Below are 20,494 nucleotides of genomic sequence, written 5' to 3'. Positions count from 1 at the left end.
CACCAGCTTGCATTTTAATTTCAAATAAGGTGTGCATGCACAATATAACCCAGAAACTGTTGTTGTGTATTTGTTTTCAGGATTCTCATTAGAAGTACCTATTTCATCATTCTTAGTATTACAGTGACATAATACCATAACAAGAATTGTGATTAATCTCATGGGTTTGTGTATCTAAAGCTCTGAAGCATCAAGTATCAATATGAATGAGTCAACCAAGCAAAGCAGACATATTTCTACTTACAGCTGTTTATTTAGTGATTTTTAATTTCTTGGTATGTAATAAAAATCATCTTGGTGCATTTATTGTGTATGTTTTTTTAACTGATGATCTTATGTAGCTACAGAACCTAGAGAACAATTGCTTCGTTTAAAAGACTATTACAGACGATGAAGTTTTACAGGTTGTTAAATCTCTATGTTGCTGCAACATTCTTCATGTAAGATATCCTTATTACACGACTACATGAATTACGACTAATCTGACTAACTTTAAACCTACAATTTACAAATAAATGATCTAATTTCCTCTGCGCGTCCTTGACTCGCTAACATAACACAGGTACAGTGGGGCAAAAAAGTATTTAGTCAGCCACCGATTGTGCAAGTTCCCCCACTTAAAATGATGACAGAGGTCAGTAATTTGCACCAGAGGTACACTTCAACTGTGAGAGACAGAATGTGAAAAAAAAATCCATGAATCCACATGGTAGGATTTGTAAAGAATTTATTCGTAAATCAGGGTGGAAAATAAGTATTTGGTCAATAACAAAAATACAACTCAATACTTTGTAACATAACCTTTGTTGGCAATAACAGAGGTCAAACGTTTACTATAGGTCTTTACCAGGTTTGCACACACAGTAGCTGGTATTTTGGCCCATTCCTCCATGCAGATCTTCTCGAGAGCAGTGATGTTTTGGGGCTGTCGCCGAGCAACACGGACTTTCAACTCCCGCCACAGATTTTCTATGGGGTTGAGGTCTGGAGACTGGCTAGGCCACTCCAGGACTTTCAAATGCTTCTTACGGAGCCACTCCTTTGTTGCCCGGGCGGTGTGTTTTGGATCATTGTCATGTTGGAAGACCCAGCCTCATTTCATCTTCAAAGTTCTCACTGATGGAAGGAGGTTTTGGCTCAAAATCTCACGATACATGGCCCCATTCATTCTGTCCTTAACACGGATCAGTCGTCCTGTCCCCTTGGCAGAAAAACAGCCCCATAGCATGATGTTTCCACCCCCATGCTTCACAGTAGGTATGGTGTTCTTGGGATGCAACTCAGTATTCTTCTTCCTCCAAACACGACGAGTTGAGTTTATACCAAAAAGTTCTACTTTGGTTTCATCTGACCACATGACATTCTCCCAATCCTCTGCTGTATCATCCATGTGCTCTCTGGCAAACTTCAGACGGGCCTGGACATGCACTGGCTTCAGCAGCGGAACACGTCTGGCACTGCGGGATTTGATTCCCTGCCGTTGTAGTGTGTTACTGATGGTGACCTTTGTTACTTTGGTCCCAGCTCTCTGCAGGTCATTCACCAGGTCCCCCCGTGTGGTTCTGGGATCTTTGCTCACCGTTCTCATGATCATTTTGACCCCACGGGATGAGATCTTGTGTGGAGCCCCAGATCGAGGGAGATTATCAGTGGTCGTGTATGTCTTCCATTTTCTGATGATTGCTCCCACAGTTGGTTTTTTCACACCAAGCTGCTTGCCTATTGTAGATTCACTCTTGCCAGTCTGTTGCAGGTCTACAATACTTTTCCTGGTGTCCTTCCAAAGCTCTTTGGTCTTGGCCATGGCGGAGTTTGGAGTCTGACTGTTTGAGGCTGTGGACAGGTGTCTTTTATACAGATGATGAGTTCAAACAGGTGCCATTCATACAGGTAACGAGTGGGGGACAGAAAAGCTTCTTACAGAAGACGTTACAGGTCTGTGAGAGCCAGAGATTTTCCTTGTTTGAGGTGACCAAATACTTATTTTCCACCCTAATTTATGAATAAATTCTTTACAAATCCTACCATGTGGATTCATGGATTTTTTTTTCACATTCTGTCTCTCACAGTTGAAGTGTACCTCTGGTGCAAATTACTGACCTCTGTCATCATTTTAAGTGGGGGAACTTGCACAATCGGTGGCTGACTAAATACTTTTTTGCCCCACTGTATGCCCTCTTCCAATCCACAACAGACTGAAAATGAAGATGCATTTGTTTGATCCGGACATAGCTGTGTGACAGCCTCCCTGGAGAAAGCCTCTTGCCTCGGGGCAAGAGTGTGACACACACACATGCACACACACACAAACACGCTCCAAGGAGGAGTCATGGGGCAAAGGGGAGAGAGGGGGAGGGAGCATGAGAGGAAAGGGAGTGTATCTCTCTCTCTCTCTCTTACACTGTCAAACACACACACACGGTGTATGTGAGCAAGACTCACATACACTGACTGCTCGGTTGCGCAGTCAGTATACTGAGGTCTGCTCAGAGAGAGAGAGAGAGAGAGAGAGAGGAAGAGAAGACAAGAGGCAGAGAACAGCCACTGGTTGCTTCTAGACACTCAAGCTCAAGAAGGGCACAGACAGCCTGACCTATGTGTGGCTCCTCACAAGGCTTTACAGTAAGTCTGCAACATCTGTCTCAGATCATCTTCTTAATTTTTACAGGAATAATATCGATTGTTCTATATTTTCAGCATGTTTAAGAAGAGTTAGACGTTTTTGGCTCGACTTTTCTTTTCTGCATTACGACACTCTCCCACGAAGTGCAATCTCAAAGTGTGCTTTCTAGAGACAGCCCGTTACATGTCGCCCCCGAGCCACAGCTGTGTGCTCTTGACTCATGTCTTGATTTTTCAAAATATATTTTCTGCTGTGTCACTTGGTTCAATGGTTTCGGAGTGAGCTGTCACACTTGTGACAGTCATTCCGAGTCAGCTGTGGTGACACTTCAGAGAAAAAAATATAAGGTGTAACATCATATATAAATCTCGTCTCTTTGAACTTTTATTTGCATTTGAGAATCCGTTGACATTCTTTTGTTATTGCTGCATATATGCCACTGAGTACAGTTTCTACCACTAGTGCTGAAAACAACAAAAAGATGAGCGGTGGGCTTTTTTATCGCAGCTTACTGACTGTAGATTTATTTATACATAAATGGGGAGAATTTAGAATTTCTATTCCTTGCAGTCGTTCCCTCAGGAGTGAAGTTTTGACTTGACTTTTTATCTCTCATCAGTAAGGAACGTAAGTCACATGAGTGTTTACCATATATTAGCAAGAACCAGGCTTATCTACCACTATCTCAGAGGCAAACTGATGAGTCTACAAAGGAAGAAGTTCTCAGACAACACATCTGAGCGTTGCCTTTTAATCACGAGCCTGCCATCCGCTTTTTCACTCTTCTTTATTTCAGTCTGGGAGCCGTATCTTTTGTCGCGGCTGAGTTGCCTGACAATCGCAATGTCGTGAGAAGGGAAAGAGTGAAAATAAGGGACAGAAAGAAAAGGAAACAGAGAGTAGAGTGGCACTTCTTTTCTTTGTTTCGACATGTAAGAGCAGTTGTTTAGGAAAGGGAGCCACTTCGGGGCTGGCAATCAATGAGCAGACGTACTGCTTTTGTGCTTTTGATCAATTGGTGGTTTTTTTGTTTTTCTTTCTTTACATGTGTCTTCATATTATGGGGTTTTTGTGGACTGAAATCAGGCATATCTCACTCTAGCAGCCCTTCTGTGGCTTTTTAATACAGTAAATAGTCAGTATAGAGTGTTAAGACCTGGCCGACAGCCAAGTCTCAGTCAGTTCGGAGGAAGTCTGGTTGATTCCCTGGTAGTGCGGGTTTCCTTGTGAAAGTGGTCCTGCTTCAGGGCTGACGTGCACAGGAACCTCTGTTATAGCCCCGGGGTTGTATTCTGAGTCACAGGATGTAAAGGACAGAGGGGGGCAAACTTGAAGGTTCCACTTTGAAGTTTGTTTGTCCGGTGTTGGCAGTAGACGGGAAGGTTAGTTTCTCTACAGCATCACAACTGCCTCCTTCTCTATATCACACTTCACAATCTGGGACCTACTTTTAGATTCATTCAAAACTCAACTCGATTCTGCATCTGCTGTTTTATGAAAGAAAGGTTTGCCTTCCACCCTGTATAACCAAAATAGCGTTTAATAATAAAATCAGATATAGAATCATATGGATTTAAGAGCATTTTTCTTTATTTTCCATAGGCCGCCTCTTCATGTACCTCAATCATGTTAACCTCAGAGAAGTCAGCTCAAACTGTGGGTGCCACTGCAGCGATGCCAGGAAAACACGATGTTGATATGACATCATGGAGCGAGGCAGACTTTGAGGAGAACTGCACTTACATCGTGAAGGACCAACCTCTGGAAGGCGAGTCCGAAAACAATTGCAAGACACGAGCTGAGAGATCGTTGCCCAGGAACCTGGCCCTGAAACGCTGCCACGACTCAGCAGAGGTAACCAAGGCCTTCCGTGTTTGTTCTTTTACAAACAGGCAAGACATTAATGAAGACAAATAGTCCCAGTCCAAATATCTCAAAGCAGCTATGTGATGTTTTTAGTAAATGACAATTCTTTGCGTCACTCCAACATCCTTCCATCCTCTCATCTATCCTCCGGTGGGAAGTACTTGACATATTGTTGTCTAATTTGAGCTTTTCCTCTCTGCTATGTGTATGTTGAAGCAAACACAGACACAATAGCCAAGCCTCTGGGCACTCAGCCTGAGGGCTCTATGATTAGTAGTTATCTTAGATTCCCATCCCTTTGTTCCAGCAGAAAATTACACCATTAGGCAAAAGCCCATAATATACATAATACCCTAAATGTTCTTCCAGGTAAAATATGTGTCATCTAGCATGGAGAATTATTTCCATCCTCTCATCTATAAATAAGTGAGTGGATAAGGAACTGACAATCATATAGTGTGGTAAATGCATGATAAAAGGTTAACCGCAAAGAACTAGTCATGAAAAGGAAACACTAAATTTCCTCTACAAAAAGTGTAGGGAAGGGAGATCAGAGGAAGTATCCCTGACATCTGCAGTAAAATACCTGCATTTACCACTTTGACCTTCTTATAAGAAATGTCTGGTTGACGCTAAAGAACAGGATACATGACAGTAATCTGTGACACAAGGGCAAGTCAAATGATGCCTTTAGACAAAGTCATTGAATGCAAGGACAAAAATATCTGGATAAACTAAAGACAAAACTGTAGGCCTGAGTCTACAGTGTAAAGATGAAAGAGAAATACACTACCATCGCTTTAGGGCTTTTGCTTTTTTAACATGGAGCTCAAGGTGCTAGCTGGGGTGTGACCATGACACCTTATCCACTCTCCCCCACCCTGGAGGACTGAGACAGAGGACTGAGTTTCACACCTGGTAGTAGCAGAACAAGACTAGTAGTGAAATTTTAATATGGGAGAGAAACTAAAGATAACTTGGTCGATTGGCTTATTAAATATTTAACATGTGAAGGAGAGAAAACATTCAGTCACAGCCTCTGAAAATCCTCTCAGCCTGTATATTATAAAATAAGGACAACCTGCTTAATTGCCTTTTTCCACATAAGTGTCTCCAGGGGACAAAAATATTCAGTGAATTGACCAGATTCTTTGGAGGCTGTATTCCAAAGAATCTCATCTATCTTAGGATGTTTTAACAACTAAACGTGCCTGTAACTGCTCGCTCAGATCTTCTGTTTTATTAACTGACCTGCTGTTTGACGATTATGTGCTCTCTTTGTTTAACAGGTGCTTGGGGTGATGACTAAGGAGATCATTCCGAAGGGAACACGCTTTGGCCCTTTGGTGGGTGAGAGCTACACCAACGAAACTCTGCCGAAAGACGCCGACAGGAAGTACTTTTGGAGGGTAAGCAAGCCTCATGTGAGACTCTGCAAACTTAAATGTTAAATTCAACGATGTGCCTTTCAGAACTGTTCACATCCTGTATCTCTGACTGACTGGAGATGCTGCTTTGGCTATGTCGTGGCACGAGTTAGCAAATGTGGTCAACGTCTGACATCCTGTCAATGTATGAGTCAAATTTGTCAATGGTCTGGTGTTTTTAAATGCCATTTGCCTTGATAGCTTTCAAAAGTGCATGCACCATATATGTCAGTGTGTTTGCCCGTTCTGTGCGCTTCTGTCTGAGGTCTTTCTCTCTCTCTCTCTGTCTCTCTCTCTCTCTCTCTCTCTCTCTCTCACACACACACACACACGCACAAGCACACACAGCTGTTTGGTTTCAGTGACGCAGCGGTTCTCCTGTGTCTTCGCTTCTCACAGTAGTGGTATCACTGCCAGTAAATACACCATACACATGTCCGCACTTCTCCAAACTAACAAACTCTCACACTGACTAAGCAAGGAAGTGGCTTCAAGCCTGAGAACTGTTTATGTTACACATTCAGCAGCATCAGGGCATCTTCCATTGCACACATGCTCCTGAGTAATTCTATAGCATACACTCAGCAACCTTGACATCATGCAACTCCAACCAAAATTTTGCAACAGTCTGACAATTTGTTAATAATACAGCCATGACTCAAGCAACAGCACAGAAAGAACACTTTTGTACAATCGCAGAGGAAGGGAGGAGGTGAATAACTTCACCGTGAATGTAACAGGTGAGAGTAAGGAGTGGGTGAAACAGTATACCCAATACTACAATCCAGTCATACAGAGAAATTCTTTTTGAGTGTTCCCTTTGTAACTCATATTGTGTGCTGCAAAGACTTGCGCCTATCCAACATGAAAGAAATTACAGCATTTACCATAAAGGCGCGAGGAAACTGTGACTTCATGGTTTCAGGTTCACTTCTAATAATCAAGTGAATTATTTCTGATCTCTTGTTCTGCTCACGCTATAGGTCTTCTCAGAGGGGCGCTTACACCACATTCTGGATGGGCTGCATGAAGAGCGGAGCAACTGGATGCGTTACGTCAATCCAGCATGCTCTGTGGAAGAGCAGAACCTGGTTGCATGCCAGAGTGGCTTGGACATCTTTTTCTACACCACCAAACGACTTCAGCCAGGCCAGGAGCTTCTGGTGTGGTACTGCTCTGAGTTTGCCCAGCGTTGTAACTACCCTCCACTGGGACAGCTGGCTATTGACAAAAACGGTGAGTGCGTGTGTTTTTGTGTGTGTTGTCAATTTAGGAATGCGCAAGGACCGAGTGCTGCTGAAGTCAACAGAAACTAACACGGTGCCCACGCATCGAGACGTATCTGGTTTGTTCTGTCATTGTGAAGTAAGGCCCCCAGTCAAAACGCCAGCCGACTGACACACTCTTTGTGTACGTGTTTAAGAACTTACTCCGTCACACCCATAGCTCCTTTGTTGACGCAGAAGACAAAGGAGGATAGTGGAGACTTGAAAGCAGAGAAGAGCTGTCTCCAGGTGCAGCAGCAGTACTGGCGTAAGATGAGACCAATTTCAGGATTTTAAGCAATGTTTCAGTTTCCCTTTTAAACTCCCACATAGAAGGCTGCCGGCAGCTCATTCAGCCAGACAGCATTTGGCATTCATTCACAAACAGTAGGAATGTGCATGCTAGCAGAAAGACCACGCAGAAAAATACTAATTCAAACACAGTCACAAAAAGAGGCCGCTAGAGGTGCTGATGGCACTCTGGCACGACACCCTTTATTTATTTGGTTCTTAAGGAGGAAGCGAGGTAGGAATTTCTCTACTGACTACTTGAACTTCCTGACAAGGTGACCTGCTGACAGATTGATATCTCACTCAGTGTTGGCTGTTTGTTTGCTGAGAGCTGGCCTCCCTGGAGTGGGGGCAGGGTAACCTGGGAGTGAACAAAAGATAAGAGATGTGCTGTTTGTGTGGGTTGTGGGTTAATTGTGTCTAAAAGTAGGTGAAATGTACATGCAAACCAATGTATTTGGTCTTCCTCTCTGTTGTCGGTTTGAGTCCCTTGCTTATTCTGTGGTAAAGTCAGTGAAGCAGTACCTTTTTACCTAGATGAAATGCAAATTTCAATCCAGATTTTCAATCCAATTTATAAAATCGTTTCTATCTGTTTGGGAGCTGTAGTTTATTTGTCACTTCCAAATGACAAGTTGATTTTTGTCTCCTGTACACTGTGTATCCTGTCTGTCTTGTGACAGAAAATACACCTTCAACTGCCCAGCCCTCTAATGCAAACAGCACACTGTATCCACTCACTCTTGCTCTCTGTGCTATCTGTATCATGATCAGATCCCCATTGTTTCATTTCTGGTGTCCACTTTAACAGAGTGCAAAGGTCAGGGACATTCAAACAGTCGCATCTGATAAAAAAAAAAGTGCATCTCCTGAAGTTTAAAGTAAATTGTTTGGCTAGCGTAGGTACTTTTGAAAGCAAACGTGCATAGTGATTAAGAAAGAAAACATACAACACGTGTGCTTGATAAGACGAATATGTGCTTGTATGGCTGCATGTGTCAGTTAGTTGAACGATGATAATGTTACATCTAGTCTATGTTAAGAAATGAGTTTCATGTCTCTGATGATCTTTCTCTATTGCTTATCTGTCTAACAGAACAGAGTCCAGCGAAGAAGACAACAAGGAAACGAGGTCATACGGTCTCTGAAATCCTACAAGATGACCTCTCCAAATCCCCTTCTACCTGCATCAGACGTGTGGACAGTTTTTTGCCTCAGACAAATGTCTCAGCAGATTTTCCTTTATGTCCCAGTGTTGTCTACCCACCTCAGCCTATCTCCAAATCTATGCATGCTAATAGATATGCATTTCTACCACCTCTGCCATCCTGTAGCCCTCCAGCTGCCAAAAGGCCAGCACTAAGCATTCCTGTCCCTACTAATGTCCACTTTGCCTTTCAGCACAGTCAAGGCCCTCCCGTAGCAAAGCCTTACCAAGATCCCTGTATGCCCGATATTGCTAATTCTACTCTAATGCACGGCCCCTATCTACTGCCCCACTACTCACTTGGCCTTCTACCTCATTCATATCCATTCTATCGTGAACAACTGAAACCTCACTTGGCAGTCTCACCCCATGTATCGCCCTTTCACAACTATGCACATTTTCAATCGCCTTTAACCAGTGGTTGCAAAGACTTGACACGTGCACTTTCTGATTCCAAACCAGACCTCTTTCTTTCACCAATCTGTGAGCACAGAGACAACAAGGACCTCATATCCAAAAGAAGAGCCTACCTCAGCATACCCTCACACGACCTCAGAGATTTCAAACACTCCCCTCCCACCAACGTTCACACAGACCTCGCTGTGCCTGCCACATCCACCGCCTCATCTATGGTCACTAAAATCCGTGAAGCACAGCCGTCTCTCACACCTGGAGGATGCTCGCCGCAAGAGGGAATGGCAGCCTCCTCAAACTGCCTCCCTTCCAATTTTACCTCTGCCACTCAAAGTGAAGCTGAGGATACAATGGACCTAAGCAAGACAAAGCAAAGTGGGCAGACAATTGGCTACAAGACCCTGTCTTACCCTCTGATGAGGCAGAATGGAAAGATCCGATATGAATGCAACATCTGTGGAAAGGTCTTTGGGCAGCTGTCTAACCTTAAGGTTAGTTGCTCTTCAACACATTAAAGCAGTGCGAAAGAAAATGACAACCACCAGTTGAATACAGTGACTGGAGTATAGTATAATTGAATTAACCAGTTCCTCTGATTTCCTGAGTTTGATCGATAACAAATAAATTATCATATCTCCGACATCTTCTCAGGTTCATCTGCGAGTACACAGCGGGGAGCGTCCCTTCAGGTGTCAGACCTGCAATAAGAACTTCACGCAGCTAGCACACTTGCAGAAACACTACCTGGTTCACACAGGAGAAAAGCCCCATGAATGCAAGGTAAGGCTGCAGCTGTCGGAAATTGCTGGAAAGCATTAGACGCCTTATATCACTCTCGTAATAAATACGTAGGTGGACTAAAGGTTTGTACGTCAGAAACAAAACATTGAAACATCGCAGAGGTTATGTGACTAAGAACAAAATAAAGACTCATACAGAGATTCCCTTCTGCTGTGTTTTTACATAGGTGTGCCACAAGCGATTCAGCAGCACTAGTAACTTGAAGACCCACCAGCGGCTACACTCAGGTGAGAAGCCTTACCATTGCAAGCTCTGCCCTGCTCGCTTTACTCAGTTCATCCACCTCAAACTCCACAAGCGCCTCCACACTGGCGAGCGACCACACCGCTGTCCTCACTGCCCCTGTTCCTATCTCCATTACTGCAGCCTCCAAGTGCACCTCCAAGGCTTCTGCCCACTCTTGCCCCTGGCCTCACACAGATACTCGTCAGAGGAGCTATGTCGAGTTAACTCTGAGATTGAGAGGTTTGACATGAGTGAGGCGGCAGAGGAGCTTGAAGCCATGGCTGCAGAGGTTGATATGGACAAGGGGAATGTTACCGACCTAATACAGAAGATAGAGACCCGTGTCTCGGGCCACCGGGATGCTGACAGAAGGGAGGCTGAGAGAACCAACTACAAATCAGCAAAAGAGCGCTCGGGTGTTCAGCTGCATCACAGCAGTCCTGTACCTCTTCATCCAGCCAGCATCAAGCTGGAGTCAAGCTGCATATCAGAGCCCTAAGACAGTCCTGCTAATCCATCCATATAATCCTTACAGGTCAACTCAGCAGCTGTCTGTTACTGCCCTATTTGAAGTAAAGCCTTATCTCAATCATGGATTTCCTAGCCTATACTCTACGTAGACCGCAGCATGTGAAAAATCTAGACTTAACCAGCCTGGCCTGGAAAAAGTGACTTTTTTTTATTAAATGTATAGATCTTTGATAATTTATTCAATTACTTTTAATCTAAAATGTACAAAAAAACAACACATTTTTTGATATTTTGATTTTTATATCTCTGGAATGTCTTGATGGAACAACTACACATGTGATTATGCATTAAAAATAACAAAGATGCTTGCTTTAAAATGTGTTTTTTAGCATGAGACTGAATGTTTCTGTTTGTGTATGTATGCGTAATTGTGTCCCGTGATTCACGTAACTATTACTGTACAAGCATGACTTCATATGTAAGTGGGTTAAGCACTGAAATGACAGCAAAAAGAAACCTCAACTTGCCTTCTGGGTGAGTATACAGTTCTGAATCGGAGTTGCAGATAAACATCCTGTTATGAGTCTTGGGATACTCACAACCAGTAAATACCAACCCGTCATCATGGAAGGAAAAAAAACAAAACACACACACACACACACACAAAATTGAACAAGATTATCTTCATGATCAATATCCTGTGAATAATTTTATACACGTATATCTATATTTGAGTTTTGGTATTAGGCAGTTGTCAGACATTTCACTCACACTGTGTGACTCCACAGTTTTAGTAAGACATATAAATAAATTAAAACTCAAACAAAGAGAACAAAACAGACTTAAGATGACTACTTTTATTCACAATGAACGCTGATTCATACAGCGCAGGCTTGTGAATAAAACTGCAACCATATCTCTATATTAACACAGCTATACTTGCTATACTCAAGAATTATTACAGGATTTTCTATCCAGTATCCTTCTGTGGTTCTTTTACTACAACCTAAAATAGTGTAGTTGTGGAAAGGGTTAAAAACAAAGTGCCAATTTATGCGAGTGATGATGAGGTAATGGGGCTCTTGTAAACTGCTCTGGAGCTTTTTCTCCATTTAAGAAAGTAAATTAAAGAAGTGGTGGGTCAAGTAGGTGTCATTAATGGCTTTCAAAATGACACAATCGTGACACAGTCCTCGAAATATGGGGCGTAGAACTACTGTAAGTGGTGCATGAACTATTAAAGAAAGACTCCAGCTGTTGTCATGACCTTCAATTAATTGAAATTAAATCTTCCTTTTTATTCAGTGTTTATTATTTAAAACTTGATTTTACCAGAAAGCCCCATTAGATTAAAACCTGTTGGTTTTTTTTCAAAATGACAAAAAATTGTTAAAACAAATATAACATGAAAGCACATAAAGTAGAAAATAAATAAATTAATAAATAAAGCAAGTCAGAGTCAACAAGTAACACAAGTCCTGCTTATGAATAGCAACTGCAGTCTTCTTCCACAGAAGTGGTTATCTTAGGGCTAAACATTCGGATTTGGTGTACTCTTAAGGTTAAGTCACGATCAAGTGCCAAAATAGAAAACACTATTCGGCCTAGACAGCGTTAACACGCATAATATGGGAGCTTTTTCTGCTTTTGGCCCCTTGAAACCCGATTATAAAGGACACAGAGATGTGCACCGGTGTGATGTGGGGGATGAACTTTATTTATTGTTCTAAAGTCGGGCATGGCAGACAAAAAACGCACCAGAACCACAGCTGTAAACAGCGCTCACCATGACCTGCGACCTCCACATGCGAGGAAATTCACGCTCAGATCAGTCTGCCGTCTATCACCAGTCTACCAAGTAAGATGCAGCACTATGGAGTCACAAAAGATTTGAAGAAATAGACCGTGATGCAGAAGAGGTTTCCACGGTGGAGGGAGGAGAGGCTCGCTAAACTGATGCACCTTTAAACCGTGCTGTGACGTCAGATATTTTGACAGGGGGCAGGCAGCGGGAGAAGAAGAAGAAGAAGAAGAGGAGGAGGAGGAGGAGAGCGGATGTACCAAGCGGGGGCCAAAGGATGCCCAGGATAATGTCATCGGTGTGTCCTCCTTCCCACCTATCCGCATCATGATAAACGCCGCAGGAGCGGTCGCCCGCAGGATACCGTCGGCGGCGCGGCGGAGCGGGTGCTGGATAGCGTGGTGCCAGGCGGTCCTGCTCGCCGTGTCGGGGCTGGTTATTGTGGCCGAACGGAGCGCTCGTAAGTGGGGATTCCAAGCGCTAGCGTGCTGCTAGCTTGCTTGCCGTGTTGAAACTCAACCTCGTGGAAAATAGATGTTGGGCTTTCTTTTTCTTTTCTTTTGCCGTAATGTGATTGAAAATGATGCTACGTGCTGGAGCCGTCTCAGCTGCGGCCGTACTTCACGTTAGAAGAAGCACATTTGGGAGATGCTATGGCACAGCCGTTAGTACTCAACGGGAAAACATAGCTGAATTCCGTGTGCACTGCAATCCAATATCGGCGTTGGTTAGTCCACCTTTGTTGGCCAAACTGGGCCCCCCGAGACCTCCTGTGATCGTAAAACAGGATAACACAGCCTATTAGTTATTGAATTTAACTAGTGACTTTAATTAAGTGTTACTAAATTGCCGTCGCTGATCAATATTCGCATAATGCCCAACTTTTAAATTATAATTCTCCACCTTACACCTCCCCCAAAATATGATTGAACACAATAAACACTTGTTTTTCCCAAGTCATTTTTTGCACATCTAGGATCTGTATTGAAAACAAGGTGCAGCACAGCGTTATGATTTCCTGACTGTGCAGATCAATGGGGCAAGGTCAGGACACCAGGAGGATACCTGGATGCGTACAGAGTGTGACTTTGTCTTCAGCAAGTATACCATTACCAGAAGATAAAAATACTGTGCTGCTGCCTGAGATTCACACTTGAGACATTCTGCCATAATTAAAAATTTAAAAAGTGAATGCGTGCATAAATGAATGGCTATTTAGATTATCAGTAGAGTGGCACATTGATAAAGCTGTACCAGTGAAGCTAAGAAACAGCTAATGGCTGTTTTAAAGTGGTGTGGAATGACTCTGGTGTCTTTTCTGTGAGCTTGCGCCATCCCATTAGAAGATATCATTGTGCATCTGGGTGTTTGTTCTTTTTCTGTGTGTGTTTGTGTGTCAGTGATCTACTGTATAGGGTTTTACCTTTGGAATGAGGAGACACAGTGGGCAGGCCTCACACTTGGCCTCTTTCTACCGGGGACAGCAGTTCAGCTGCTAAGTGTGAAGTGGTACTATGATGATGGTGATGACAGGCGATGCTACCTCTCTGTTATACACATCCTGCACTTGGGCATTTTCAAAAGGTAAGCTCGTTTTTTCCATTCGATGTGCTTTACGTAGATACATTACAAAAGCAGACTATGTTGTTAGAATGTAATAATTTTTAGTTTTTGTTAAAGTACAGGGCAAAAAAAAAAAAAAAAATTCACATCACTCTGAAACCTTACTGAGTCGGTTATATTTTATGCCTCCTCTGGTTTTTGTCTCCATCTTCTGGCAGGTTGTGGGACTGCATGAGGTCTGTGCTGCGCATGCAGGGCTCAGTGGCTGATCTGGGAGCTGCTGTTATGCAGCAGGCAGATGTTGCTGCCCTTTGGCTGCTGGAAGCCCTTGTCCTCACGCTGCCTCAGAGCCTGCTGCAGGCGTACATCGTGGTGTCTACTGATGTGGGCATCGCATCACCAGGTAATTTTATGTTCAGTTGAATCACGGGATCCGTGTGATGTTTATGGCCTGTAACTTGTTATATTACATTTTTTTTTTATGCATGTTTTATCTACAGTGGCGTATTGCTGTGGCTTGTGTGTGCTGTCTATTGCGTGGGCCCTGGTGCTGTACAGCCGAGCCTGCTGTCTGATAAGACCAGGCCACCTGGCCATGCCTCCAGCAGCCCTGCTGTGCCAGCTGGTGTGGAGGGCATGCATGCTGGGTGCCAGGGTGACCTGCCTCACATTCTTTGCCAGGGTTTTTAATTGGTGGGTTTGTGGAGTAGCAGGTGAGCACTGAGAAGCGACTTTTATTTTGTTAAGACACTTGAAAGCCGGAGAAAGTGCACAGTTATATTAAACTAGTACATTACATTAAAGGGTACAGGACTAGTACACGCACAGATTTCCATGTGAAATTCCTTTGAGCTTAAAAAAACCCATTTTCTATTAACTCACATTTAACCACTGAGTTATGTAATTATCCTCAGAGCACTGTGACATGTCCTCTTGATCCAGTTTTCTGTTTCGCCTCTGCATCAGCGTTGCACACTGTATATGGATCCTGTGTTGCACTTGTAGACCTTCTATTCTATTTTTATGTTGACCTTCAGGTTTTCACTGGCTCACGGCCTCCTTTTGGCTGGTATCACAGCAACCAGACATCTGCACCGGCCCCTGGTGTTGGCGTGCTTTTAATGGCGTCATGGGGCTCATCCACGTCTTCCTCTTCCTCAACATCAAAGATGGACCCTCGCGCTTCCGCATGGCCAGTTTTTATGCAGTACGTCACGAGTTAAAGTTATTATTCTTCAACTTTTCTTTTTTTTTTCTGTTTTCATTATGTTGTTTTGTGCAGCTTTGTCTCATCTGCCTACTCACAGGGCAGCAGGGACAAACAGATATAGATACATAAGTTTGCAGTGTCATCCTCACCTCTGTGTGCTAAGCCCACAGTGACGTAAAGCTGTCTACAGATGACTGATGGTGCGACCTTCTCTCCTTCTTCAGTTCATGCTTGTAGAGAACGCCACTCTGCTGCTGGCCGCCTCTGACTTCCTGAGCGAAGCATCATGGGACAGCATGACCCTTCCCACCACTGTGCTGTGTGGCTTTCTCCTCGGTGAGTCATTTGTTTCTAGAGAATTTGCTGTTTGTATTGGGAGATTAGTCATAGTTAGAATTATGTCACACTGTTTATTAGTTTCTGTCATACCCAAGTGATAAATCCCCCCGTGTTTATTCACAAATTCTTAGAGGTATTGTTGTACAACAAACATAGCTACCGATATGCTGCCCTACTTGCAATACTCTTTATATGTGAGATTTTACTGTGCAGGATATTGTAAATCTCTTTATCTGAATACGTAAGAGTGGAGATGGGACCGTAAGAAGGCAAAAAATAAATGTAACCTTGAATTTTTTGTGTGAGGTTGATATGCACGATAGAATTAATATAGTAACAGCCAGAGTGGCTGCTGTGATCTCTGCTGCAGCCTCCCTCTGTGATTCAGACTGTGCAGTCAGCTAATTGCTTGTGAAAGACCAAAACATACCTGGGCCACTAAAATCAATATTTCCTATTCCTTTGCTTCTTAGGTGCTACCTCTCTTGTCCTATACTACCGGTTCCTGCACCCCAAGTCCACAGAGATCTCCCAGGGAACAAACCACAACCACATGGGCAGTACATGCATAGAACAAGGGGAGTCCTCCTTCTCTCTTGGGGACAAAAGTTTGCCAGCTCATTCTATTCAAAACCATGGCAGCTTCTCCCTCTCAGGTGTTGCTGGTTCTCTGCTGGAGCATCCAGGGAACTGTGGGGGCAGGCCTAACAGCTCCTGTCCGTGTTACCACCACCACTGGCTCTTGATCCGCCTTGCTCTGAAAACAGGAGATCTTGGTAAAATCAACAGGGCGTATGGGGCTGGGGGAGCAGCGGCCGTACTAGACATAGAGGAGTACAACCAAGAATTTAAAAGTAACGAGGGCATCACAATTACAGCTGGAGGAAGCTGTGAGGGTGTCTCCACCTCCGAGTCTCAGGGGAAAGGTCTGGCACCCCTCTCGGACTGTAAAGACGAGTTCCAGAGCGTAAGCGAACCCACGTCGACTGAACAACCGGAAGAAGACGACAGTCTGGAGATGGAGAGCCCGATGGAGTCGCCCACATCGGATTTCAAACGCAGCTCACCAGAGGGTAAATCAATGTTTGGAGACAGCCCAGAGCCCTATTTCTGCCCTACAGAATCAAGTTCAACCTTATACTTCAGCGCCGATCCCCAATCTCCAAGCAGCGCCAGTAACCCCCGTTTGGACCGGGACCTTGGGGCTCTGGAGCAAGGCGTTCGCCTCAACTCAATCCCTAGTGATCCAGCCCTTCACAGAGATGTCCGTGGACTCATGGGCCGGGTTGGACCACGATGTATTTCCACCCCTAAATTGGACTCAGGGGTGTTAGACTCCCCTTCCAGTGTCCCTCATCTTAAAGGTCCAAGAAAGCAGCTCATATTATCCCGAAGGGATGAGGATGAAAACTTTTAGCTTACATGTGACAGAATCAGGGAAGAAGTAAAAACGGATCCAACATTAAAGGAGTACACCAGCTTTTAAAGGGAGTGCTTTTTCAGCAGTCCAGCATTGTAGAATTAGAAAGCTGGCAGTAATTTCTCCTTTTGTGTATACACATATATTTAGTACACTGTGGGGCGTATGCAACAATTGTGGAATAATCCTCTCAAAGCATAAACGATTTTTCTACAAAAGCATTCCTTTGCCCAAAAGCCGGACACAGAGTAATGCCTTCAGTAGAGCTCATTTACCACAAAGGTTGTGTGTAGAGCTCAGACACACCTTCTGCCTGATGTTCAGCTGGCATTTTCATTCTTTTGGTCACAGTGAACTTAAGCCTCAAGAATAATAACAATTATACTGTGCAACAAAATGAACACCGGTCAGTCAAGACTGAAACTACGCAATAAGGAAGTAGGCATTAGTTGTATCAATAAACATCATCAAGTACGCAGATGCTTCATGATCTTAAAAAGGGGGATGATCTCTTTAATACGCACTAAAACTGCTGTTACTCATGTCAGTTGCCAGCAGCTATGAAAATAGAGAAACTAATCCTGTATCTTTCAATGTGTCTGACCTCTGAATCATAACCATCTCACTATAAGCCAGAGCCTTTTGGCTTCCTAAAAGCACAAATATCTTCTGTATCATATGTCTGTTGCTGTGATGCTGTGATTTTTTTTTTCTTCTTCTTCTTTTTTTATCAAAAAAACAAAACAAAAAACTGACACTTTGACTCTCAGATAGGTTATCTTTTGTATGATGTTAACAGGCATCGCTTTGAGCAGGGCTGGTGTGTGGGCCTAGGGAAACTGTTTGATGTGTTGATTTACATGTTGACCATGTAATTGCGGAACTGTTTTTGCAATTTACATTTTGTTGGAAATGAAACAATGTCTCAGGCACTAACGTCTCAAAGCTTTCATATGTTCTGCAACAAAGTGAAAAGATGCTTATGAGATATTTGTGGTGATTTTTTTTTTTTTTGTATGTGCTCTTGATTACTATTGGCAGGGGCCAAATGTACTTTGCCCCTTATTGTGTTCTGTAACAGGATTAAAGTCCACTAACAAAGCAGTGAAATTATGCTGGGTTTTCTCTCATGCCCAGCTGACTGCCTATATGACATTTTGAACTGTGAAGTGTAAAGCCACTGGTGGCTCTGAATAAGCAATAAATACAGTACATGTTTAGGTGAGTGGAGTGAAGATGTGTCGAGTGTTTTATTCTTTTGAGCAAAGTACGGTGATGTGCAGTCTTGACCCAACCATCACTTAGTATTTATTGAAACATGCAAACATCCATGGAAATATAGTATATAAAGTGGGGAAAGAACTCGTTTTTTTACAGTTCTAATCACCTTTGAAGTTAACATTTGAGATGGCCAGCTATCTAGGGAAGCTTTCTTGGAATTTAGGTTCCTGAAGGAGACTTCAGAAATAATTCTCCGGGCTTCTTGAAGGACATTCAAAGCTCTTCTTTGGATGTTGGCTGCCTTTTGATCCGTTTTATGTCAAGATGATCCCACACTGCTAGTGTTTTATTGTGTTTTTTTCTGTCCAGTTATGCTTTTATTGCACTGAAAGTGTGTTTGAGATCATTGTCATGCTGAAAAATTAAGCTCTTGCCAATCAGATGCTTTCTAGGATTGCATAGTAAATCATTATCGGTATTTTTCTGTGTTCAAAATTCTTTTGACAGGATCTCCAACACCACTGAGTAAAATACAGCCCGAAATCATGACAGAACCTCCACCATGTTTTACAAATGGCTGTAGACACTGTAGGCTGTAGGCTTCAAGTAAGTAATTCTTTATTTAAAAAGCCATCCCTCGACACAGCTGTTTAGCTAATTATAGGCCAATCACCAAGCTTCCTTTTATCTCAAAAGTTCTTGAGTCAGCGAGCTGAAAGGAATGGTTTATTTGAAGAGTTTCAGTCAGGTTTCAGAATGCCTCACAGTACAAAAACAGCATTAGTGAAGGTAACAAAAGATCTTATGGTCCCCGACAGTGGACCTCATCTTTGTGCTTGTCCTGGTAGATCTCAGTGCTGCATTCGATACAGCTGACCTTAATATTTTATTACAGTGATTAGAGCATGCTTTAGGTATTAAAGTGGTTAGAATCATATCTATCTAATAGTCTCCAATTTGTTCATGTAAATGGAGAGTCATCTTTACACAATGACGTATATGTTTCTGTAGGCACTATCACTAGAAGGCATAGCATATGTTTTTACTTCTATGCATATGATAGCCAACTTTATCTATCCACGAAGCCAGATAACACACATAGATTACTTAAACTGCAGGAATGTCTTAAAGACATAAATACCTGGAGAAAAAACCCCCCAAAACATTGGCCTCAAGTAACACTGAGGACTCGGAGTCACTGTTGACCAGAATTTCCATTTGCTCAGTATCTCTAGAACTAGAACCATCCTGTCTCAGACTGATGCTGAAAAACTAGTTCATGCATTTATTACTTCTACGCTGGGCTACTGTAATTCATTATTATCAGGATGACCTAAAAAATCATCAAAAAGCCTTCAGTTGATTGAAAATGCTGTAGCAATAGTAATGCAAGGAACTTGAGAGAGAGAGAGAAAGAGAGAGCATATTTCTCTCATACTGACTTCTTTTCATTGGCTCTCTGTCAAAATCCAGAATCGAACTCAAAATCCTTCTTATCACATACAAGACCTTGTATAATCAGGTCCCATTTTATCTTTAAGACCACACAGCACTTTGCGCTCAGACTCCTGGTTTACTTGTGGTTAAAAGTAGAATGGGGGCAGAATGCAAAGGCACTGCCTTCAGCTTCCAGTCGCCTCGTCTGTGGGACCAGCTCCAGTTTGGATTCAGGAGAAAGACACTCTCTACTTTTAAGATTTGGCTTATAACTTTCCTTTTTGATCAAGCATATAGTTAGGGCTGGATCAGGTGATCCTGAATCCTCCCTTTGTTGTGCTGCAATAGGTCTCAGCTGCAGGGGCTTGACATAATGCATGATGAGTGTTTCTTCTTCACTCACCCTTTTTTTCACTCACTATGTGTTTATACACCACTCTGCATGTAATCAATAGTTATTATTAATCTCTGGCTCCATTCCACAGCATGTCTTTCTTATAATTACAGGCACTTTACTTCACAATATAAAGTGCCTTGAGGCAACTGAACTGAACTGAATTGTAGATGGATCCGCTGAAGGGCCTGATTAATCTCTTAAGTCCTGTGTTGAATTCCACCCCACCTCTTAAGGGCATAACATTCAGATACACTTCATCTGCTGGAGATTCTTTTGTCCTGTATTTGTCCTCAGATTTATTTAAGAACATACTGCACATAAATCAAGATGTGCCAAAGCCAACACTAATAAGGCTTTGGGAATCATGTTGGTGCTGCAAAAATACAATTTTGTCCACTATGTTGTCGTTGCCTTTTTTTTTTTTTTTTTTTTTAGATTTAAACTAAAGAAACTAAAGGAGCAAATTACGCAGGCTGCTAGTAACAAAGTCCCTAAAGATACAATTTAAACTAGGTT

At 42.9% G+C, this 20,494-nt stretch overlaps 2 protein-coding genes across 3 annotated transcripts; both read left to right on the top strand.

Annotated features, from left to right (window-relative positions):
• The first annotated feature begins 2,415 nt into the window (after positions 1–2,415).
• prdm1c (PR domain containing 1c, with ZNF domain) lies at positions 2,416–11,691 on the top strand. Of its 2 annotated transcripts, XM_080881792.1 has the most exons (8): positions 2,416–2,622; positions 4,226–4,477; positions 5,779–5,898; positions 6,900–7,152; positions 8,569–9,584; positions 9,745–9,873; positions 10,061–10,121; positions 10,261–10,516. In XM_080881792.1, exons 1-8 carry the CDS (start codon positions 2,596–2,598, stop codon positions 10,368–10,370), a joined length of 1,968 nt encoding a protein of 655 aa, XP_080737918.1. In that variant the 5' UTR covers positions 2,416–2,595; the 3' UTR covers positions 10,371–10,516. The 2 variants fall into 2 exon arrangements, with proteins under 2 accessions (XP_080737918.1, XP_080737917.1); XM_080881791.1 differs by having other exon boundaries at positions 10,061–11,691.
• Positions 11,692–12,570: 879 nt separating this feature from the next.
• xkr5a (XK related 5a) lies at positions 12,571–18,153 on the top strand. The gene is made up of 7 exons (XM_080883337.1): positions 12,571–12,851; positions 13,792–13,975; positions 14,173–14,357; positions 14,455–14,667; positions 14,992–15,161; positions 15,389–15,500; positions 15,977–18,153. The coding sequence occupies exons 1-7, from the start codon at positions 12,719–12,721 to the stop codon at positions 16,918–16,920; spliced, it is 1,941 nt and encodes a 646-aa protein (XP_080739463.1). The 5' UTR covers positions 12,571–12,718; the 3' UTR covers positions 16,921–18,153.
• Positions 18,154–20,494: the final 2,341 nt, after the last annotated feature.

The sequence above is a fragment of the Rhamphochromis sp. 'chilingali' genome, assembly GCF_963969265.1.
Source record: "Rhamphochromis sp. 'chilingali' genome assembly, chromosome: 5".
Lineage (NCBI taxonomy): Eukaryota > Metazoa > Chordata > Actinopteri > Cichliformes > Cichlidae > Rhamphochromis > Rhamphochromis sp. 'chilingali'.
This window is presented reverse-complemented; position numbering and strand designations above follow the sequence as displayed.

Excerpts from the sequence above, each read along its gene's own strand:
- prdm1c (XM_080881791.1), top strand. The coding sequence starts at position 2,596 with ATGTGTGGCTCCTCACAAGGCTTTACA. Across the intron at positions 4,478-5,778 it reads GCTGCCACGACTCAGCAGAG|GTGCTTGGGGTGATGACTAA; the intron begins GTAACCAAGGCC and ends TTTGTTTAACAG. Across the intron at positions 5,899-6,899 it reads ACAGGAAGTACTTTTGGAGG|GTCTTCTCAGAGGGGCGCTT; the intron begins GTAAGCAAGCCT and ends CTCACGCTATAG.
- xkr5a (XM_080883337.1), top strand. The coding sequence starts at position 12,719 with ATGATAAACGCCGCAGGAGCGGTCGCCCGCAGGATACCGTCGGCGGCG. Across the intron at positions 12,852-13,791 it reads TGTGGCCGAACGGAGCGCTC|TGATCTACTGTATAGGGTTT; the intron begins GTAAGTGGGGAT and ends TTTGTGTGTCAG. Across the intron at positions 14,358-14,454 it reads TGTGGGCATCGCATCACCAG|TGGCGTATTGCTGTGGCTTG; the intron begins GTAATTTTATGT and ends TTTTATCTACAG.